The 24,410-nt window shown below is 37.2% G+C and overlaps 1 protein-coding gene across 2 annotated transcripts in view; it reads left to right on the top strand.

Annotated features, from left to right (window-relative positions):
• EPHA6 (EPH receptor A6) overlaps positions 1 to 24,410 on the top strand; it is a 985,602-nt gene that overhangs the window by 664,492 nt on the left and 296,700 nt on the right. For both annotated transcript variants that reach the window (XM_042230510.2, XM_060404157.1), the window contains exons 8-9: positions 20,294 to 20,402; positions 22,288 to 22,358. In XM_042230510.2, the coding sequence (XP_042086444.1) occupies positions 20,294 to 20,402; positions 22,288 to 22,358 (180 nt within the window). The remainder of the gene's footprint in view (positions 1 to 20,293; positions 20,403 to 22,287; positions 22,359 to 24,410) is intronic.

Genomic DNA, 24,410 nt, shown 5'->3' on the forward strand with positions numbered 1-24,410 from the left:
GAACCTATCCAGAACTACTGGTGTGATTCTTAATTATGGTTGACCTCTCACCCTCATCTGGTGCATGATCATGTATTATTCTCAAGGCGGGGTTGAATTGTGATGTTCAGTTATTGCTTCTATAATGCATTTAGGGTAATTCTGGCTAGCGTAGGATGATGTCCAATGGCAATACATAGGTGTGGTTCATACAGCAAAGTTAGAAACACATGATGTTGGGATCAAAATGTCCTTTAAAAGCCATGCACTGCAAGGGTTTTACAGCCCAGAGCCTTGGTTCTTTTCATAACTTTATTTCCTATTTCTCACTTGAATTCTATCCACCCGGTAATCTGTCATTTTCAGAGCCAAAAAAAAATGTGAGTTGAATGAAAGAGTTGTTAAAATCTCCAAGTCAGGTGAAAAGTACTTTATGTAAAATATATAAATACTAAACATTATCTGCCAATGTCAAAACATAAAGATAAACATAGTTTGAATTTTACTTGCCAAAGTACCAATATGCAGTAAAAAATAATTTTAAATAATCTAATGCAACATCTTTTAACTGTATATTAACCCAACATAAGACATCTATCTGTTTTTGCCTTTATCTTATGGTGAAGTCACAATACTGAATGGATAGATATTTATAAAATAAACCCAGCCAGCTCTACCATGGCCACTGTGAAGAATTAAGAAGCAGCTTAAGTATTTGTGTTACATGTGACTTTTTCAAGGGAAACAGTAGTTTAGTGAATTTAAATTGAGTAGCAGGTATTCTTGGTGGAAAAAAAACAGGAGCCATTTAAAAGATTTAGCTGTGTATGCACAAACCTGAGCAAGGCATGCATGAGTGTGTTACTGACTATACCACAGGCAAAGGAGCAAAGTGTGGCAACCTTGCCACCAGATATAAAAGAGCTGATTCACAACAAACTGAATTCCATATTCTCTTAAGTGTTTGGAATACTGAGCATCCTTTGAAAATACTTTGGACTCTAAGTATTTTAAAATTAAAGTTATTTTATATGCACGGTATACAAAACAGGAAAGCAGATTGAATGATTTTTTTCAACAATCAGTTTCAACTTTTCTGTAAACAATAAACATTGTAATATAACTTACTGAAGTTACCATACATATGTATATGTATATATTTTTATATATGTGTGTGTGTGCACGCATGCTAAGTCACTTCAGTCGTGTCCAGCTCTTTATGACCTCATGGATTGTAGCCCACCAGGCTCCTCTGTTCATGACATTCTCCAGGCAAGAATACTGGAGTGAGTTGCCATGCCCACTTCCAGGAGATCTTCCCACTCAGGGATAGAACTCGTTTCTTATGTCCCCTGCATTGTTAGGCAGCTTCTTTACCACTAGTGCTACCTGGCCAGTCCATATATGTGTATGCTATGCTGTGCTTGGTGGCTCAGTGATGTCCAACTCTTTGCGACCCCATGGACTATAGCCTACCAGGGTTCTCTGTCCATGGGGATTCTCCAAGGAAAAATACTGGAGTGGGTTGCCATGCCTTCCTCCAGGAGATCTTCCCAACCCAGGGATCAAACCCAGTTCTCCCGCATTGCTGGATTCTTTACTGTCAAAGCCACCAGGGAAGTCCAAGAATAGAATGGGTAGTCTATCCCTTCTCAAGCGGATGTTCCCAACCCAGGAACCGAATTGGGGTCTCCTGCTTTGCAGGCAGATTCTTTACCAGCAGAGCTACCAGGGAAGTCCTATATATGTGTATCTGTTCAGTTGTTAAGTCATGTCCGACTCTTTGTGACTCCATGGACTGCAACACGCCAGGCTTCCCTGTCCATCAACAACTCCCAGAGCTTGCTCAAACTCACGTCCATTGAGTCAGTGATACCATCCAACCATCTCATCCTCTGTCATTCCCTTCTCCTCCTGCCTTCAATCTTTCCCAGCATCAGGTGCTTTTCTGAGTCAGTTCTTCACATCAGGTGGCCAAAGTATTGGAGTTTCAGCTTCAGCACCAGTCCTTCTAATGACTATTCAAGACTAATTTCTTTTAGGATTGACTAGTTTGATCTCCTTGCAGTCCCATATATATATATATATATATATATGATATACATATGTCCTACATTTATACACACTTCCTATCCTCATTCTGAGATGAAGGAATAATATTGACAATGTTTCCAATGTTGTTGCATAAGTTTTTATCCTTAGAAGTAAAAGAGTTTATTTCTAACTTTGATACAAAGTTTCTTCCTAAATTTGATATAGTGAGAAGAAAAGTAAAGGGCACTTGAAAGGAAGCAGCAAATGGTAAAGCACACAGAAGAATGTTCAGTTGTTCAATTTATTTATTTATTCGTTAACTCAATCAAAAAATATTAATAAGGGCAAGATATAGAGGCAAGCACTGGGGATTCAAAGATGAGAAGAATAAACTTGTTCCTGGCTTTCACAAAAGCTAATTGAGAGGTTCAGAAAATTACACAAGGTTACAATACAGGGTTACATGTGATGCTTCAAGGAGCACACAGAGAAAAACCCAAATATGTCAAGGAAAGTTTCCAAAATAAAAAAATACCTTGAAGGAGACTTTAAAGTTAAATAAAACTTCACTGTCGAAATTATGGGGATAGAGGATGGGATGACAGGGTTGGGGACTCTCTCGTGTGTGTAGGTAGAGATAACATGTATACTATCATGTGAATTGAATCGCCAGTCTATGTCTGACGCAGGATGCAGCATGCTTGGGGCTGGTGCATGGGGATGACCCAGAAAGATGTTATGGGGAGGGAGGTGGGAGGGGGGTTCATGTTTGGGAATGCATGTAAGAATTAAAGATTTTAAAATTTAAAAATTAAAAAAAAATAAATAAATTTAAAAAAAAAAAAAGAAATTGTATCAGACTTTCTAGCAACAGAAAAAAAAAATTCAATATGCTTAGGACTGTGGTCCTCAAAGTGTGAATGCTGCAGCAGAGCCATCCAGCAACACCTGGGAACATGTTAGAAATGCTCCTTTTCAGACCCTAACTCACACTTAGTGAACCAGAAACTCTGGGGCCCAGGGGTCAACTGAGCACTCTGTTTTAACAAGCCTTCCAAGTAATTCCGATGCATGCTTTACTAAGAAAACCAGCAACTTCATCAGAGGGTGCAAAGGACAGGGGTAAGGAATGACAGGCTGATGATCCTGGCATAGGAAATATAGGATAAGGGGCTGGATTCATAGACAGGGGCCATATCATGGCATCTATTTATTATCTTGCCACTGAAGCTAAAACCTTCTTGAGTTTTTATTTTTCTTCCAGTTATCTGTTGTTTTGGAGACAGAGAAGCGTGTCTGAGCAAGCTTTCCATAACTGACTTTTCTGAAACCATTGCTAATACATCTAATTATTTCATCACCTTTACTTCATCCACCCTAAAAATAAATCCTTCCAAATATAAATTCATTTCCATAACTATAGCTGTCATAACTTCCAAATTCCCTAGAGACGATTTAGGTCTTAAAAATTCACCCTTACAGAATGTGCTGGAACCTTTGGAATCATCCGTTTAAATTCTAACACATGCTTACTATCTGCCAGCGTGTGAGTCTGCATATTTCTCCTTGACAGTTCATATTTGGTTTCTGAACTTTCAAGACACAGTGAATTATGACCTGCTCACCAGAGCCTCCTGAGAAAACTGGAACTGAGCCATCCTATGCCAAACCTTCAAATGAAAGTTGGTCAGTTGAAGAAGTCCTGGAAATTAAGTTATCTGGAACACTTCATGAATCTCGATATCATAGAAGTAAAGGTGCTGTGTTAGCAAAGTAAACTTAGACACCAAGATAAATGTCCCACACGACTGTGTCACTGAATGGCCCCAGGCTAGGTTACTCAGTTGTATGTTCTAATTGCTAAAGGAAAATGGTATATTCAGGTAGAAAATACAGGACTTGGTATCTTGGCTCATGAGGATTCTCCACTATAGACTTTAATTCCTCATCAATTAAATAAAGGCAATGTGCCAATTTATCTTCCCTTGCTATAAAAATGAGAAACTTTGAAGTGAAGTGAAGTGATTTAGCACTTGGGCCAGATCAGTCTGCATCCAAGCTCTGCTACTCTCTAGGTATTAGACCCTGAGGAAGGCAGTTCATTTGTTTAAGTTTTAATTTTCTCATCAGGATGCAAAAAATGTATTCATTCGTTTGTGCACTGATTCATTCAACAAGTATCTGTGAGAACCCCTTCTGCATCTTTACTAAGTGCTATTCCACGTGCACTTTCCCAAGAGGCACTAGTGGTAAAGAACCCACCTGCTGATGCAGAAGACATAAGAGACGTGGGCTCGATCCCAGGGTTGGAAAGATCCTCTGGAAGAAGGCATGACAACCCACTCCAGTGTTCTTGCCTGGAGAATCCCATGGTCAGAGGAGTCTGGCAGGCGACAGCCCATGAGGTTGTGAAGAGTTGGACACGACTGAAATGACTTGGCACACACACATTCTACATGCTAGAAATAAAGCAAAAACAAAGATTCCTGCTCTTCCATAGCTTATGGAAGGAGAGAAACAGAGGAGAAAGACAATACACAAGCAATAAGTATAATATTTAGAATGTCAGGTGCTGCAGAGCTAAAGGTGTGTTACCTCAATCTCTCCTTCAGGAGAGCACTCTGCTTTTTCTTTCAGCTCATGGGAGCACTGCTTGCTGAAGACTCAACAGTTGAATTCCTTACTGGGTAGTGCCTCTGTTCAAAAGAAGTTAAATGCCCCAGAGACAACCCCTCTTTCCCCAAGGGCAGCCAGAGTTGAAAACTTGCTCAATGAGAGGCACAAAGATTAGTCTCATCACTTCAATTCAGGACAACTCTGAAGGGCCAGTTCAGTTCCAGAACTACCTGAGATTGGCTGAGGTCTTTCTAACCACCACATCGCAGTTCAACTACTCCATTTTCCCATTTCTGCCTCTCTCACTCTCCTACATGTCCATGCTGAGGTCACGCTTCAATAAACCTACACGCATGCAGAGCCCCATAGAAGAGTCTGTGTCCCAGGAAACTCCCATCTAGGAAAGATGATGGAAGTGCTCTGGAGAAGAGTAAAGCTGAAGGGAGGTTTGTGAGTGACTCCCTCCTGTTGTGGTTATGAAATATTAACTCTCATTATAGCCTTAATTATCACTGAACTTGGCAGCTGGCAAAAATGTCATAGAAAAGGGCCTTGCCCTTGATTATGAAGAAAAGGAGAGATGTAAAGGAAAGCATACAGAACAAGGACATTTTTATGATAGCAACTGATTAGAGCAATTCCATTTGTCCGATAGTTCACAGATAAATAGACAACTACAGAGTAGCAATGAAGAAGAATTTTGGTTAAAAGCTCAAGCTTTGCACTGAATCCTAGATTTAAATCTTTTTTAAAAAACATTTTATTTATTGGAGAGTGTTTGTTGTTGTTGTTTATTCTCTGTTGTGTCTGACTCTTTGCAACCCCATGGACTATAGCCCACCAGGCTCCTTTGTCCATGGGATTTCTCAGGCAAGGATACTGGAGGGGGTTGCCATTTCCTTCTCTAGAGGATCTTCCTGACCCAGGTATCAAACCCACTTTTCCCTTATTGTCAGGCAGATTCTTTACCTTTGAGTCGCCAGGAAGCCCTGTATTGGAGTTTAGTTATCTGTATACACGTATCTATTCTTTTTCAAATTCTTCTCACATTTAGGTTATTGCATAATATTGATCAGCGTTCTCTGTGTTATACTGCTTCCTAGATATCAGATTTGAGTTAGTCAGTTAGCCATCCTATGTCTCAGTTTCTACGTTTGAAAAATGGGGAGAACAATGCCACCCACTTTCTAGTGTTCTTCTGAGTATGCAGTGTAAAATTCTTAGCAGATTATCTAGCCTCATGTAGTTAGAGCTCACTAAGTATTGGTTATTAATACTGACTTTGAACTGAAGTGTTAGTCTCTCAGTCATGTCCGACCCTTTGTGACCCCATGGACTGGGGCTCCCCAGGCTCTTCTGTCCGTGGGATTTCCTAGGCAAGAATACTGGAGTGGGTAGCCATATCCTTTTCCAGGAGATTTTTCTGACCCAGGGATTGAACCCTAGTCTCCTACCTTGCACACATACTCTTTACTGTGTGAGCCACCGGGGAAGCTCAATACTGACTTTATTCGTATTAATTTTCAACTCTGACACTCTGTTTCAGCAAATTCAGCACTATACTTAAAAAAAAAAACTAAACAAAACAATATTCTTCATGTCTTCTTGTAGAATGTAGACATTCTACAATAGCAACCAAGTCATTCTCTGATTTTTCCCTCTGACATTTATTTTTCATGCCCATTTTTAGCTTAGTTTGAGATTAGTTGGCTAGTTTTAGTGTTGGTGTTTGCTTAATTTTTACAGGTAACATATAAGGATGAGTGAGATTACCCAGATGAGATGACCTTCCAAGGCTTAAGCATTGAAGATTCAGCCAGGAAACCCCCACACTTCAACTTGTGAGCTATCAGTCTCATTGCAGCAATATTATCTTGTGGACCCAAAACCACTGTCTCTCCTATTTCAGTGTAATCAAATTGTTTATGGGTCAGGCTACCTTTCTTTTAAATATTTAAATTACAAAAAGTCAAGTGTCAACAGGCAGTGTAACATAATGGTTAGAAGCTCATACTCAAAAACAGACTGTTTGTTTATCTGGTTCTGCCATTTCTCCTACATGACTATGGGCAGGTTACTTAAACTCTGTGCCTTAATTTCTCCAATGATAAAGTGAAGCTAAAAATACTACTATATCATATGATTGTTGTGAAGATTAAATGGGTCAGTACCTGTGAAGTGCTTAAAACTGTGAACGGCATATGAAAGCACTTTAAACAGTGTTTGTTATAGTAATTGCTACCCTTCTTCTGAGGGAGACTCCTTCACTGAGTGCAATATATATTTTCGAGTGAACCTGTGGTAGAAAAAGAAAGGAAAATAATCAAGAAGAAAGTAAAAGAATGTAATTCTGCTGAGAACGCTCGCTTACGGTACCCTCTGTGGAATCTTCTTCAGTTTTCAAGTAGAAATGATGTGATTTATGTACCCATAACCACCTACCCCATTATAAATATTTTAAAATTAAATAAATAGCTAAACAAATGATTTCCTTGCAAAAGAATATGAAACCCACAGAAAATCATACGTACCTATATATTGAAATCTATGCTTTTGACTCAGAACAGGTATCAATTATGCTATGACTTCTATAAGTAATAACCATAAAATATCTTATTTGATGAAAGATTTTTACTTTTGCGAATTATGGAATAATTGCAGGTTGAGAATTTTTAACTTTTATAAAGTCACATTTTTGCTTGCAAAATGACTAGAAGGAGGCCTACTCCATTCTTTTCCAAAGTAACCTAAGTTGCATGGCCAAACAGAGCACCAAGTGGAAACATAACCAAGATTTGGGTTATCTAATTACCGTTAGTACATTCTTCTTTTTTCTGTCATGTTCTGTACTGCAACTCAAAATGCCTTTTGAATCCTTTTCAATTGTTGACAGCTAATTTCTGTCCATTAGAGACCTACTTCTCACTGTTTGTATTTATCCATCTTAGGAACTGCAACTTTTTATAACCAGCTATCTGTCTTTTTGTCATTTTCTCTCTCTCTTCTTGATTAACTGTCCACTGAGATGATAGATTTCAAATGATATTAAACATAAACATGTAGTTAAGATATGCAACTAACACCCATGGTCATTTTCTAAGTTATGCACTTTAACAATTACTATTTACTTTTAAGGATTTTAAAAGTATATCATTCATAATTAGACTCTATCCTACCTTGAGATTATGAATAGAAGCAGGCAATATAAATTAAATGAGCTTTTATTAAAAACATACTTTTGCATATGAAACTGTCTCTGTCACCATTTCCCCTAGTGTTCTTACTGCCTAAGATAGAGAAATATTTTACAGAAAATAAAGGTCAAAAGTAAGTAAATAAAAGGTCAATAGGGTAATTCTATTCTTACCTTGATCAGTGACATCCAGAGACTGCTAAGGCCTTAGAACTTGTATACATAAGAAGAGAAAGAGCATCTTACTTGGCCCCTGACTGGGAAGATAGTTGAGAGAGTCTTATATGCAACCTTAGCTTAAGACTTCCAGTAGCTTATACTCTGGAAATCAGGGGATTAGGACAAGCGAAGAATGTCAATACTCAGTAGGGAAAATAAAAGCAATTCAGCAAATACTTTCTGTCAACCTTCAAAAGAGAAGCAATATAGAAAAATTCACTGGAAACTACCTAGATTATATGCACCTCCATTGCTGGGGGTAAGAGGTGGTACTTAACACATAAATCAATCCAGTAAACATATGGAACTTAGAAATTCTTCTCATGGGTTTTAAAGAATAGAAGTGACCTCTGTTACACTTTTTGCTAATTATCTAGAATTACTTAAAATATTGTTTAACAGAATGCACCCAGACATATAAATAACTGATGTAAAATCATTAATATTATTCATTAGACTTAAGAGAGAATTACAGTTAAAGTTACATTTCATGTTTTAGGAATAAAGCTGAATGCTTGCAGCTGTAAGTAGCATGACTTTTCCCACATATATGCTAATGTATCTAAATTGCCCTTAATTTTTATAAGAATGCTTTCTTAGAAACTTTGATTAACTAAACAGAGGATTGTTGGTTTTTTCACTTGCATTTCTCTCCCCCCTAAAAATTATTCAAGGCAGTTTAAAACACATGTAAAAAAATGTTTCGTAAAGTTGTACTAGAAGTAAAAGATTAGTTCCATAAAAACAAGAAGGAACAAGTCTTGTCTTGACAGTTATTACTAGCAGCGTATGTGTGTGCCATCTCTACTTCTGAGACTTCTGGCAGCAGCAGAGACTAAAGAAGTGGTCAGACTCTTAATATTAAGCCCAAATGCTGTAGGAAATACATAAGGAGGGAATTGAGATTAGTGGCCTCAAGCAGAGTTTTTTTCACCAAATGCAGAAGTTTTTTCATGTGATGTGTTCTGATTACAACTTTTAATAAAAGCAGGCCTGACCGAGGTAAAGCACCACTGCCTGAAGATGGCTTTTCCATTGGTATCACTTAGTCAGTCAGTTCAGTCGTTCAGTCGTGTCCGAGCTAAGTTAACAAAAAAGAGATACAAGAATATGCCAGGTAGGACTAGAGTGGAAATGTGGGGAGTAAACCTAGGCTTCAAAAAGGGCTGAAACAAGAAATCAGAAAACTCTTGAAATGAAAGGCAGGCAGTCTTTCCATTGGTCTACACAGCCACGCATCTCTGTTTCTCTCTCTAAAGACTAGTTTTACCTGTCTGTGTTCATTTAGGAAAGGCTATCTATCTGCCCCATGGCTTGCAAATTCACATTTCCCTTTCATATCAATCATGGATTAAAATTGGCAAGTACTGTGAATCCTATCCCAAATTCCTGGAAGAGAGGCCATAAGTAACCCAGTTTGAATCAGATCTCCATCCCTAATCCAATTCATGCCTGGGAGCCTGAGCCAGAGAGAACAGTCTTCTAAGACCCTACCCTGGGGTGGAGGCAGTTTTCAGAGACAGGACTGAGGAGATATCCTAAGAGATGCTTGAAAAGTGTGCATGCTTGGGGCTGGTGCATGGGGATGACCCAGAGGGATGTTGTGGGGAGGGAGGTGGGAGGGGGGTTCATGTTTGGGATTGCATGTACATCCATGGTGGATTCATGTCAATGTATGGCAAAACCAATACAGTATTGTAAAGTAAAATAAAGCAAAAATAAAAATTTTTTTAAAAAAAGTGTGAAAGTGAAAGTCACTCAGTCATGTCCCATTCTTTGCGACCCCATGGACTATACAGTCCATGGAATTCTCCAGGACAGAATACTGGAGTGACAGTCTTTTCCTTCTCCAGGGATCTTCCCAACCCAGGGATCGAACCCAGGTCTCCCACATTGCAGGCAGATTCTTTACCAGCTGAGCAACAAGGGAACCCTTACTAAAATTTTAAGGCTAGTCTTTAATGAATACTTAGGTTCTCTATTCTTGTATTGAGGGATGATGCAGGTGCTTTAAAAATAAGATGAAGAAGATGCAGAAATCTTTCCACTATTAAGGCCAAGATATCCAACCAATATTTTCGCTCATGTGAAAATAAAATCTCCCCACATTTGCACTGAAATGGGCTGCAGGCAAAGCAAAGACTGTCCTTAGGAAGCAGATTTGGATGTGCTCCCAGAGTTAAACATTCTGTAGACTGAAAGCCTAGAGTTTCACACCACAGGGTACTGTGGAAAGAAGATGATTCTGGCCTGGAAAACAGGTGTTCCAAGTCATCAAAGCAGGTGTTCCAAGTCATCAAAAAGAAGCCTGAGAACCACTCCCATATATATTGAGTTGCATAGTTGTGCACGCTTTCTAGGATAAGCCTTGGGAAAAGTATGTTGTACAAAATAGAATAAGTAGTCTAGTCTGCAGACTTTTGGTCAATTACCTTTTGTCTACCAAAGAAACTGATTTTAGTTTTGATAAAGTTGATGATTATATAATTGTTTATGCCAGTAGCAAATTAGCAGAGTTATTTATATCCAGAAATCAATTCTAGTTTTTGAAAATGAAACCCAGGGCATAAACATATTGAAACAGATGTGTTATTCTACAGATGTCTACCAAGGTGGCGTATATGCAGTTTGTCTACAATCAGTATCAAATTGTGAAGATACTGATTTAAAAGATGAATAAATAAAACACAGTACTGGTTCATATTACATGAAATTGCTCATGGCTATGTCAGAAAACCTTTCCCTTTTAGTTCACCATTCTTTTATTTTTTGACGTTTTTAAAACCTTTATTTATTTATTTAACTTTTTGGCTGTAGTGGGTCTCCATTGCTGCTCGCGGGCTTTCTCTAGCTATGGCAACTCTTCATTGCAGAGGTCTCTCTTGTTGCAGAGCAGGAGCTCTAAAGTGCTTGCTCAGTAGTTGTGGCACATCGGGTTAGTCCGCAACATGTGAAATCTTCCGAGACCAGGGATCAAACTCATGTCCCTTGCATTGCAAGGCAGATTCTTAATCACTGGACCACCAGGGAAGCCCTAATTTACCATTCTTTTAGAGTGGTATTTACTGTCATGTTTTCAGAATCATACTAAGCCTCAGTTTTAAGTTAACTTGATTCTCTAGGCAAAGAAGTAAAAATTTAGTGAGAGGTCAATATGCAAAGCAAAGAGTGTTATTTTCTTGAAAATAATGGCAGTAGAGTAATACTGTGCCTTCTTGCTTCCAATGTAGAATATTTAACTTGGAAACCTCGCTTGTGGTCTCTGGGAAAGCATAATACTTGAGGGACACTCAGAAAATTGAATAGAGCCATAGTTTTGTAGGACTATGGCCTTTTTAACAATAGGGTTGCATGGAAACACTACTGTATGTAAAACAGATGCTGCTGCTGCTAAGTCGCTTCAGTTGTGTCCGACTCTGTGCGACCCCATAGACAGCAGCCCAACTGGCTCCCCCGTCCCTGGGGTTCTCCAGGCAAGAACACTGGAGTGGGTTGCCATTTCTTTCTCCAATACATGAAAGTGAAAAGGGAAAGTGAAGTCACTCAGTCGTGTCCGACTTCTAGCAACCCCAGGGACTGTAGCCCACCAGGCTCCTCCATCCATGGGATTTTCCAGGCAAGAGTACTGGAGTGGGGTGCCATTGCCTTCTCCGATGTAAAATAGATAGCCAGCAGGAATTCACTGTATGACTCAGGGAGCTCAAACTAGTGCCCTATGACAACCTAGAGGGGTAGGATGGGGTAGGAGGTGGGAGGGAGGCTCAAGAGGGAGGGGACATGTGTATCTCTATGGCTGATTCATGTTGATGTATGGCAGAAACAACACAATACTGTAAAACAATTATCCTTCAATTAAAAATAAATTTTTAAAAAATAGATAAAATAAAAAAGGATTGATTCTCTTTAAATCTTTCAGAACCAGTTATAGTGATTGGTTAAATGTTGAGGTAAATGGTTTGTATTACTCAGAACAGGCTTCAAACAATTTCAAGCAATGAACAAAAACTTACCATACAACTTATTCACTTTCAGGGGATAATCAAATGAGTCCTGACATAAGAAGTAGCAGGTTCCTATTAGATGCCTGGGATCTAAATTGCTTAGGACACAGTGCTTGGGTCCATAAAACTTAGAGAAATTACAGTCACATCCCCAACATTGCTGGTTTCTGTGCTTTCATAAGATACTTCTACTGAAGCCATACATGGGACAACTGTAGTCTCAAATCTGCTTTATCATTAATGAGAAAATGAAGTAAAAGTCTTCCACAGGAATTTGTTTAGATCCAGATTTGGTGGTAATGAGTTTATAATTAGATGGGTTTAAATTGAGCAGATTTTTCCACAATCTGATTTTAATATCCTGTCATGCTCAACTTGCCAGAAATGTCAGTTCATTTGTTTTTATTTTTCGTTTGTGTTTACATCCATGCAATTTTTATTAAGTCAGTGCATAAGATCTATTAAATATATGCTAAACAGGCCTGATTTTCCCCTGAATCTAATCTGTCTGTTAAATAGAAAAGGAATCTTCAGGCAGAGAATTTTATATTCTTTGTTTACCAAAAAGTTATTTTATAAAAGTAACCCTCTCCCATCCCATTTCACCTTATCCTTCCAGTCCTATCCATCTAGTTGTGGGGAAAAACATACTCAGGAGGCTGTATTCAACATCAATTTTTTAAAAAGTAAATGAAGATAGGAAATATCCAGCTCATGCAACATAATAAGCAATGAGAAATTCTTTCTTGGAAATATAAAAACCCACTTTTTTTGGAACTATAAAGACCCACTTACTTTCCCTTCCCTGTGTATTAGGATATTGTTGTTAAGTAGTTGCTCAGTCATGTCCAACTCTTTGCAACCCCATGAACTGCAGCCCACCAGGCTCCTCTGTCCATGGGATTTCTTAGGCAAGAATACTGGAGTGGGTGGCCATATCCTCCTTTGGGAGATTTTCCTGACCCAGGGATCGAACCTGTGTCTCCTGCATTGGCAGGCGGATTCTTTACCACTGAGCCACCAGGAAAGCCCATATTATGATATGTATGTTGATAAATACAACCAAAGTCCTCCTTCTTTGGTTTACTATATTAAATAGGACTATCAGTTTCAAGTAACAAAACCCTGACTGGCTTAATGAAAAGTGAGATTCAGGCTGAATCCAGGCTCTCCAACTATGTTCTCAGTACTTTCTCTCTCTCACTTCTGCTTTCTTCTCTGTTGGATTTATCTTCAGGCAGATTCTTCCCATATATTTGCAAGAGTTTATCTCCAGTAAGGCAATTTTGATGAAACTCATATCTCCAATACTTCTACTTCTGAACCTGAGTGTGAACGGTAACTTGAGAAAAACATAAGCACACCGACTGATGTCAATTTAAATTTTCATGAGGCACCCTTTGCCTCTCTCTTTCCAACCTCCAGTTCAGCCTCTTGATTTATGTCTCAGACATCCCAAAGTACACAGAAACAACTCCTCAAGATGTTGAGCCATTTTGTGTCTCCAGATTTGTGATATCATTTCTTCAAACTAGACTGTCCCAATATCTATTCATCACCTTGGTGACTGCATATTTAATCATTCCAGTGAGAATCACCTTTATAAACCCTCTTTCACTTCTTCCTGTCAAGATTATTACTCGCATACTCTTATCACATGACCTTCATACATACCTCCATTTTAGCAACAATTTTGCTATACCACAATTAAGGCTTACATCTCTAACCCCTTCACTAAAGAGAAACTACTATGAGAACAGGAAAATATACTTTAGTGTTTGTTTTTGTTTGTTTGTTTACGAAATGCTTATGTCATAGTGTCTAACACATTCAAAACGATAATTATTTTTGTCATTTTTGAATGGATAATGAGTCAGTGAATGAGAATTTCCTCAAGAAATCCTAAGGAACAGGATATATGAATGATATCAGATTTTGAACTGTGTGAACACTCCAATCATCTTTATATTATATAATCCATTCCAGGTCAGTAATCCAGGGAATTTGTGAAATTTATAAGGAAATTCCATTCGACATTTGATGGGGTTTTTTTTAATGATAAAATATGTATTTTGGGAACATGAGTATTCAATTGCAAAGAAATGTTATCAAAGACCTATCACAGCTTCCAATAACTATATGAAATATAGACAATTACAAATTGAATTCTTGACATTTAGAATGTTAACAATAGTCCCAGGTGTTTAAATGCCTCGATCTCTTTTCAGTGTTCTTTGGGACTTATCACATGAAGCCTACCTGTAGCAAGGCATGCTGACCATTTATTAATGCGGACAACAATCCCTTTAAAAAGAGAAGACAGAAAGTGTCTCATCATGCTGCACTACCTGCTTCTGCTTCTGCCTCTCCATCAAGTTGTACCAAACTCACATTTTCCAATTATCCCTGTATCATTTGGCATTTTTATCTGACAAGTAAATTAAGGTCATCAAAAAGAGTGAATCTTGAAATCTTTTGTGTCCCAATGTAGCCACAGTTTGAAGTACTGAATTGCATTGTTTCTGGAGAAATGACAGAACAGTGGAGGAAAGTACGTATGTGAAATAATTTTCTGAAAAAGTATAATCCCAGCTAAGGGTCTTTACGTCAACAGAAATGTTTCATGAGGTTTGTTTCCATTCAGCTGAGAAGAGAATTCAGTAACTGGCTCACTAGACTGGATCAGAGACTCTTACTCTTCTCTCTCTCTCGTAAGTCAATCTTAGGGATATTTTTCTTGTTGGTAGATGGGATCAAATGTTGAATGAATATAAAATAAACATGTTAATACAATGTCAGGCCAAACCTCTTCTGCTAAATAGCTACTTCCTTTAAATCCTAGGCTGGGATATTTGAATGAAGAAATTTACTCACACTATTTTATTTCAGAACATATTAAATGCCAAAATACAAAGGTATAAGGGAATTCTTGTGTCACTAGAACATTTTAGGCATTAACATTACCAAACAGATCACATATGAAAATTTTCTTTTAGTCAGAGGCTAATATCTAGAAAGTGCTCTTTATCTCTTGTTTATGAAAACATACATTTATTAATCTCTATACTCTGTAAGGCACTATGCTAATTCCATGTGATACAGAAAGGCAAATGATATTGTTTCTGCCCTCAAGAAGCTTATGATATATTTGAAATGGGCCCCAAAAAACCCAGATATCTTCAGAAAATGAATCATTTTTGATAGTTGAAGTTTTCAGACACAGGTTTGGTCTTTAAATTATTCTTTTTATAATTTTTAAATATATTAAAGGGACATTTTTTTTCTAATCATGCATCCACAAACTCCTGTCCTTCTGTATAAACTATCTTAGACATGTCTCAGTATGTTTTAGTTGACCTTGGCTGACCATAGTAATGTATTGAGTTCTAACATACTGAGTCCATTGGTGCTCCTTGAATTCTTTTTTTTTAATTTTTATTTTTACTTTATTTTACTTTTCAATACTGTATTGGTTTTGCCATACATTGACATGAATCCACCACAGGTGTACATGAGTTCCTAATCCTGAACCCCCCTCCCACCTCCCACCCCATATCATCTCTCTGGATCATCCCTGTGCACCAGCCCCAAGCATCCTGTATCCTGTATCGAACATACACTGGCAATTTGTTTCTTACATGATAGTATACATGTTTCAGTGCCATTCTCCCAAATCATCCCACCCTCTCCCTCTCCCTCAGAGTCCAAAAGTCCATTCTATACATCTGTGTCTCTTTTGCTGTCTCGCATACAGGGTTATCATTACCGTCTTTCTAAATTCCATATATATGTGTTAGTATACTGTATTGGTGTTTTCCTTTATGGCTTACTTCACTCTGTATAATCGGCTCCAGTTTCATCCATCTCATTAGAACTGATTCAAATGTATTCTTTTTAATGGCTGAGTAATACTCCATTGTGTATATGTACCACAGCTTTCTTATCCATTCATCTGCTGATGGACATCTGGGTTGTTCTCCATGAATTTTATAGAGCTGTTTGATCCTACACTCCTGCCTCCAGAGTAGTATGTATTTTGGAATTTTATGTCAAATTTTCAATTTTCCCAGTTGTTCTTTCAGTCAGCCTAGTAGTGTGTACTTCCATTCAACTCCCTCTCTTTAGGTACCTCATGTCTGGTCTTAACACTTAATTTACACCTGCTATACTGCTATATGAATTCAGAAATCAATAAACATATCTGAAGTAAGAGTGTGAGGCACTGAAGCTGTTTTATGAGTAGACTCTCTATTCTTAGTATGTGACCATCTGTCAGATGTTTCTTCAGAGGCTCTTTATGTCTATCTCATTTGCCACTACTCCACTGTATTCCACATAATTGAAGTTGCCATCTAGCTGAATTCAAATGCATGTGATGAGTGTCTGAACTAAGAAAATAGCTGTGGGGATAAGAGAGAATGGGAATGAATTAAATAATTTTAAAATGTAGTAATGACAGGACTGATGATCTGCCTGCACTATGTGAAGGCTGAGTTCAAAGTTTTAGGCTTGAATATTTCTAACAGTGGTGTACTTACTGTGATTTTACTCTCTTAGGCTATAGGAAAGTCTGAATATTTTAAAATATTTTTTAAAGTATAATTTTCTAGTCACATAATGTAGGATGGATTAGGAAGAGACACTGTGGGAAAGCAATCTAATAAAAAATTATAGAACTAGCCTAATCTGTAAGGCTGAAGTTTTAGATTACCAATGGTAATAAATACAAGATGATATCAATATAATAATGATTTGACTCTGGAACAGGAGTTATAGGGAAAGGCAAACTCAGAGATGACCTCATGTTTCAATTCTAGGTGACCAAGAGAATAGCATCATTTACAAAATCACAAAATTCTCTTCATCTAGGAGAACTATTTCTTCAGTTTTCACTTCTGTCTCACTCTTATATCTACATGACCATTTAGTGGTGATTTTATAGATTGAAGAGTCTCCATTGTATACTGCTACATCTTTATATATATATATAATTTCATAATATTAAACCAATATTGATTGCTATATATTCACCGAGAGGGGATTATTTTTTTCCCTGAAAAAAAAAATGGTAATGATTTCCCATATTGACTATCAACAAAGCTTACAATTAACTTACTGGGTGCTCTCCATCCATTACTTTGTAGAGACCTCTTTGTTTAAAAAACTATTTTGGTGAAGTGATGAGATAATATCATTTGAAATTTTGACATTTCATTTAAAATTGGGAGTCATAAATAAAACATATGAACAGGAAACAAATACATTCCACAATGTATTTCACTGGGCAGAATTTTGAGAAATGCTTTATTCAAAAAAATCATATCAGTGCTGTCACCCACAGCTTTAAAAAAGTTGTTCAAACAGAAAAGGGTTAACTTTAAAAAGTATTGCATAGAAAATGACACAGAATACAAATAACAGATTTCACTTTGAAATGTAAATATAAACTAGAATAATCTTGATTACAGAGAGACAAAATCATGCTTCCATAGAAGAAAATTCTTTGGTTTAAAATGGCCAAATTGCTTTTCCCTCATACTTTCCTAAAGACATGAAATCTCTTTTTTTTTTTTTTCTCTTTTGGACACCAAGTAAATAGCTTCACTTTTTTCTCTTTAAATAGAAACAACTACAGCAAACCTCACTTAATGTCATCCTGACTTATGCCAAACATTGGGTAGGTGCTAAGTCCTTGCTCAGTAACAGTTTTACAACTCTTTTCAGATAATTGCTTCCTCTTAAGGAAGTATGCATCTTTCCAAACCATAGAATGAAATATGTCATTTTAATATACTTATCTTTTTCTAAAAATACAGCCTCATTCGATTAAGCAAAGGAACAATTCCTATCACCTAGTTACAAACACATTTTATTTCTTACCATGGATTTTATTGTGTTTCTTCTTAAGGACAAGTTTGCTCTCATTGGTGTTACTTACATGAGTAAATCTTATGTTTATATACACATTTCTCGTACAAAACTAATTAGAAATATCTTCTCAGGATTAAAAAATGAATAAGTGGAAATATAGATAAGTTTTCACCACAGAGGAATTTGTATCTTTATTGTATTTTATGGAATTTTATGACATTCATTTTGTAGATGATTTTATGGTTTATTTGTCTAAGTATCTGTTTATTTTTTAATATATTTATTTTTGGCTGTGTCAGCACACAGGACCTTCCTTGTGGCATGCTGGATCTCCAGCTGTGGCAGGCAGGTTTCTCTCCAGTTGTGGCGTATGGGCTTAGATGCCCCAAGGCATGTGGGATTTTAGTTCTCAGACCAGGTAGCTAACCTACGTCCCCTGCTTTAAAAGGCAGATTCTAAACCACTGGACCAGCAGGGAAGTCCCTCAGTGTCTGTTTACATTAATGGAGTCTTTGAGACCTCTAACCCAGGAACAACTTGTCTTCCTCCTCGTCCTTCCCCCTCCTCCCCCTCCTCCTACTTCTCCTCCTCTGCTTCCGCTCCTCCTTCTCCCAATATATCACATTTCCAAACTCCTGCTCTGCTGCAGTGAGATACAGTGTGGTGTGGGTTCAGTCGTGTCTGACTCTTTGCGACCCCATGGACTGTAGTCCACCAGATTCCTCTGTCCATGGAATTTTCCAGACAAGAATACTGGAGTGGGTTGCCATTTCCTACTCCAGAGTATATTGCAGACTCAGGGATCCAACCAGCATCTCTGGCACCTCCTGCACTGGCAGGCAGATTCTTTACCAATAGCACCAACCTGGGAAACCCCCTACTCTGCTGATTCATCACCAAAGGCTGTTTATTCTCTTCCAGAGCACCTTGCAGTATCTCTTTTGTAACAATTCTTAGACTTGTAATTACTTGTTTGTTGTTTGTCTTCCCCACTGAACTATAAATCCAGGAGGACAGGGTCTATTGTTTACCACTATATCCCCAGTATGTCTCAGTGCCTGCCGTATAATAGGTGCTCAGTAATATAGAGTCTACTAGCACCTCTATGCTGTCAATCATTCTTAACCTTGGACTCGAATTTAAAAGCTTAATCTACTCAACTTGATTCAATGTAAAAGTCTATACTTCCAGTAGTCACTGCCTCCCAGGAAGCATTATCTCCAAGAATACAGAATAACTGGATTCTACTGATTGAAATAGTGTTAGATAGACTGACTTTACATACATATTGTTGCTACCTTCAGGGTAAATCTCTACATATTAAGTGAAAGTTGAGGACATGGATAATCCTGGGTTAATCTAACCTCTTTTATACCAGAATCATCTAATACATTCACATAAACAAACATTTATTGAGCTACTATCATGTATCAACCTCTGTAGGTCCACTACTAAGTCTTATATGACTTCTGCTCAACCAGCCCATGGTTCACTTACACCCTACTCACATGACTATCCAATCCTCTCAATTATAGGGTTTAATCAGTAACTGCCTACATTCTTGCCCCAGCTTCTGGTTACCCTGATGACTGATGAGCCAACCTGAAGCCAATTCCTCCTATAAACGGTTACCCCACCTCCACCCCCATTGTGAGGACCACTACTCTGTCCTGGCTGCTGTCTGCTATCTATGATGGGGTGTTGCTCCAGGACTTTCAGACTTGTAAGATTCCCTAAGTACTAAACTGTTGTTTCTTTTACTGGCTCCTGGCTTTCCTTTGTCTCTCAGGCGGGCAACTACAGGGTTTGCAAGCCTGTGAGTGTAGCCCAATAGTTGGCAAACGTGTTCAAGGAAATAGCAATTACATAAGCAAAATCCTTTAGCTCACCTGCTTATTTAATTATGCAAAATCTACTTAATCTTAAAATGAGGGGTACTAGGAACCCATCTGCTTTCTTAGTATTTTTGTAAAAAAAGGAAAGGGTTATGGGTAGATTAAGTTTCAATCTTCAGCCCTCATTTTGGATCTGCATCTTACATGTCAAATAAAGGGCAAATTTGGTGGGATTTTTTGGTATTCATTATTCAATTTTCAGTGTCCGACTCTTTATGACCCCATGCACTGTAGCCTACCAGGCTCTTCCGTCCATGGAATTTTCCAGGCAAGAGTACTGGAGCGGGTTGCCATTTCCTGCTCCAGAGGATCTTCCCAACCAAGGGTTCGAACCCGGGTCTCCTGCATTGCAGGCAGAAGCTTTACCATCTGAGCTACCAGGGAAGCCCTATTCATTATTGTATTTTCAGGAATATTGTAAGTTGTAAAACATTTGGTAGTGAAAGGTTACCCAGGGAAATGTTAATACCTTATCTGTGTTTCAGCTTCTGACATGGCGGCAGAACAAGGGCAGATTCTTGTGATAGCCACCGCAGCCGTGGGAGGATTCACTCTTCTTGTCATTCTTACTCTCTTCTTCTTAATCACTGGCAGGTAACTGAATTATACCAGAATATTTCCAGGATTTGTGGAGAGCCATTCTTATACACTGTGTGTTCAAAGGCTTTTAAGCTTATAGAAATGTACCTGTGAGAAGAATAAGTCAGGGCAGGTTCCACTCTTGACAAGTGCACCTTTATGAGGCAACAGGTCCCTGAACCTGAAAGCAACTGAAGACCTGAGCAAAACACTTTGAAACAATGAATGATAAAATCTGATTCAATAAGTGACTTCTGAGTTTTTCCTTTCCTGCAATCAAATTATGTCATTAAATGGATTTTGCTTGGGAAAAAAGTAGTTCAACAGAGAAACTGAACAATTTATTTAAAAGTGCTTTTTAAACTTAATATTATAGAAAAAATTTTATCCATTGAATACTGAACATAGTGATATTAGAATTACATTAATTTGGTTGTATAATCAAGTTAAAACATTTTCCTGTGTAAGTGTAATATGGATGAGAATTTTACATGACAATAAATTTAATGTAGCAAAAGACCTAGATCTGAATCCCAACCAGCTGGTCAAAGTGCTTCTTCCACCTAAACCTTAGATTTATATTTTTACAGTTTGTTCTGACAAATCATCACTCTTGCAGCTACTAGTGTCTCAGACTTCTTTTAAACAGCAGCATCACATTTATCATCAGTTTTAAAGAATGCTTCTAAATTCATAATGGAAGTTCACTCAAATTATATTTTATTTATAGTTATTCAATATGTAGCATAATTAGTTCAATTTTAAGTTATATTTTATGTATTTGTAGAATATGAGTTAAAGGCCTTATTGCCACAGAGTATTTCAGCAAATGATTTAAATGTACACGTAGAAAAGTATTTCATTAAAAGATCAGAAAATACTGCCTTGATACATAAATATGACAAACTAAAAGGAAGATCTTACAGTCATTGTAGACTAAATAAGATTGGCCTAGTAAACCTGAGAGATAGGCATGACTGTTATATTTATTTGAGATTCCTGAAACAGAATTTCAGTACCATTTAAAGAAAAAGATTGAATAATGACAAAAGTTGAAAGTTGAAAATAATTTAGTCCAGTTTCCATGTTTGCCAATTTATATGACATCAGAAACTTCCTTAACTTTCTATATTTAAAAAAAAGCTCAGTTACATAAGATAAAACATTGATTCTGAAGCATGACTTAAGCACTTTGCTAGGGAAGCATTCATTCACTGGAAATTATTCTATGAAAATTTTAAGATATTTGAATAAATATGCAATTTGTCATAGGATCTGAAGCCAAATTCACATTGAAAGATTGGATTGTACACCACAGGTGTATTTTGTTTAACCATTTGGAATTAGCAGTTTGATGAACTGTCAGATAATATGGATGTTGATGAATTTTTCATGTTAAAGAAGTCATAGGAGATAAGTTCCTGACTCCATTCTTCAGGACATGATTTTTCTGAGAGAGAAAACAGAACACACTTTTACCACTTCCAATTAAAAAAAAAAAAAAAGAAACACGCTGTTCACCACTGAAACTGGAATACAGTTGTCTAAATTTCTGAGTTTTTGAATCAAGAATGTTTCCCTTGTGACTTTTAAAGCTATTCATCAACTATAGCTATTAGAGGCCATATAAGGAAAGACATGATTGTCAAGGCTTGTTATTAAATATTTTCTAGGCCTCCCATCATTTGGATCAATCAATCTACTTGAGAGTATTTTATTTTTCTCTGGAGCTAATATTGATATATTAAAAAGAAACTTCTATGGAGTATTTTCTATAAAGATGTTCTTAAAAGCTATCTTTATGATAAGAATTTTTGCCTATGAATGAGGAATATTTTAATTGATGTTGGTTCTTATCCAGCATAATTCCTACATAAGACTCTGTTTACCTCTTATAAAGGTGTCAATGGTACATAAAGGCCAAAATGAAGTCAGAAGAGAAGAGAAGAAAGGACTTACAGAATGGGCATTGTAAGTAGTTCAGTGACTTTTTTCCATGGTTTTCAAGAGTTCATTTTAAACATGTATCCATGAGTTGAGAAAGCCAAAGAAATTCAGTTCCAGCCTTTCAGCATTGAGACTTTTCATCCGGTTTCTAGGTTTTCTAGTGAAAATTGCACCTGCTTCTCATTATATGATATTATCTTTTTCCTAATTCTGCTTGCTGGGAAACACAACTGAATATGCTAAAAATATAAGATGACTGATTATATCTAGTTATTTACCACTCACAATGGCTCCCAAACATTAGTTGGTTTTATTTAGTGGATCATTAGCTGTAGAAATAGTAAGGGATTCTTGTTGCTTCTTGTAGGCACTATCATTTAACATACAACAAATCAATTTAAAATTCATTAACACTAGAAAATCATCTCTTTAACTCTTAGAATATGTATGAAATCCTTGAGCTGACAACAAGGTTATATTCATTTGAAGGATCTCTTCTGAAGTAAGCTATAATTATCACTATAGTTGGTTTTATAATTGCCACCACCACCACCACCCCCCCACCAACGCCCACCTCCACCTCCAAATTGCAAACTACTTTGTCAAAGCAGTTTCTCTGTCTTGAGACACTGAATTGACAAGAAAGGGATGTTCTCTAATTAATCATAGTATAGAGATAACATGTGAAGCAAGTTGTTTAACTATTTAAACTCATCTTCTATTTCAAATTGAGCTAAAGTAATAAGGGACTTTTCAACCCATATTACCCTTCAGATAATGGAAAGGATTTAAGTGAGAAAATTATAAACTAGAGGGTTGCTTTAGGGCTCTTTCTAAGATTCACATGACTTCTCTGAGCAGGGTCTGAGGACCAGCTGCCATCAAAGTTTTCACCCTTACCCACCTATGTTCAGACTCAGAAAGTCCAGAGTAGGGCTAAGGGATAAGCATTTTTAACAAACTCTCCTATGTGTTTTCTTCACACAAAGAGTTTGAAGATCACTGCCCTGTCAGGGAAGGGAGAACTGAGACAGCTGATACCACTCATGGGGTGAGCCGAAAATAATGTAGACAGAGGCAGAAACCTGGATCTAGGCACTTAGTCCAGTGACTTAAACTGATAACCTCAAGATTCACTGCAGGACATTTACTGCTGAACTGCAGAAGAAAAAGTTTTTACCTGTTTTCCAACTGGTAGCTTAGTATAAACTGAACCAGATGGTCCCAGCAAGAAGCAATGAAAATAACCTGAGGAAGCCAGGAAGATAGAAGAAAGATAACAAATAGATGTTTAAGAAGACACAAATAAGTAGTAACAAGATATTCAAAATTGGAACTAAGTTTGGGTTTTTTGCTATACTACATATATTGTGTATATAAGAAAAAAAAAGTGATACTAACCAATCAGTTTATTCTGTAGATATACATATCACTTTAAATTATTAAATGGTTGAATTGTTAAAACTATGCATAAGTCAATAAATGGCATGTGTTATCTGTGCATAAAGTAATGTTATCAACATGACCGTATGGATCTAATCATCTAGTAGTAGCCACTGGATTTGAACTTAGTGTACTCAATCTGAAATCACAACTCCTACTAAGTTACAAAAATATCAGTAAGAGTATGAACTAGAAGTACAAATTATCTGTTCTCATTTTCTCCAATCTAAAGTCAAATTCTTGAGTTTGAGAAGTCAAGAAAAGCATAGCATTTCAGAATCAGTCAAGTCTATCTAGAAATATGCTTTACTGGTACAATTTTGGGAAGTGCTGATCTTCTCATTGGTGCTATTCTAGTACCAGAAGTCAGGAGGCAAAAAGAAATGAAAGAACGGACATGGAAAAACTGATGAAGTGAATTACTGCTTTTCACCACCTTCCCTAAACTCGTTTTATCACCTTTTGTTTGCTTTTGAGTTTTTCTTGCAAGAACATGTTTCTAAGACCTGGACAATGCTTAACTCAGGGTGCTGTATGACTTTCAAAATCTAAGAAGCAAAAAAAACAAATATAATTTATATGCAATAAATATCAGTTCAGTTCAGTTCAGTCACTCAGTCGTATCTGACTCTT

The sequence above is a fragment of the Ovis aries genome, chromosome 1 (genome assembly GCF_016772045.2).
Source record: "Ovis aries strain OAR_USU_Benz2616 breed Rambouillet chromosome 1, ARS-UI_Ramb_v3.0, whole genome shotgun sequence".
In the NCBI taxonomy this organism is placed as follows: Eukaryota; Metazoa; Chordata; class Mammalia; order Artiodactyla; family Bovidae; genus Ovis; species Ovis aries.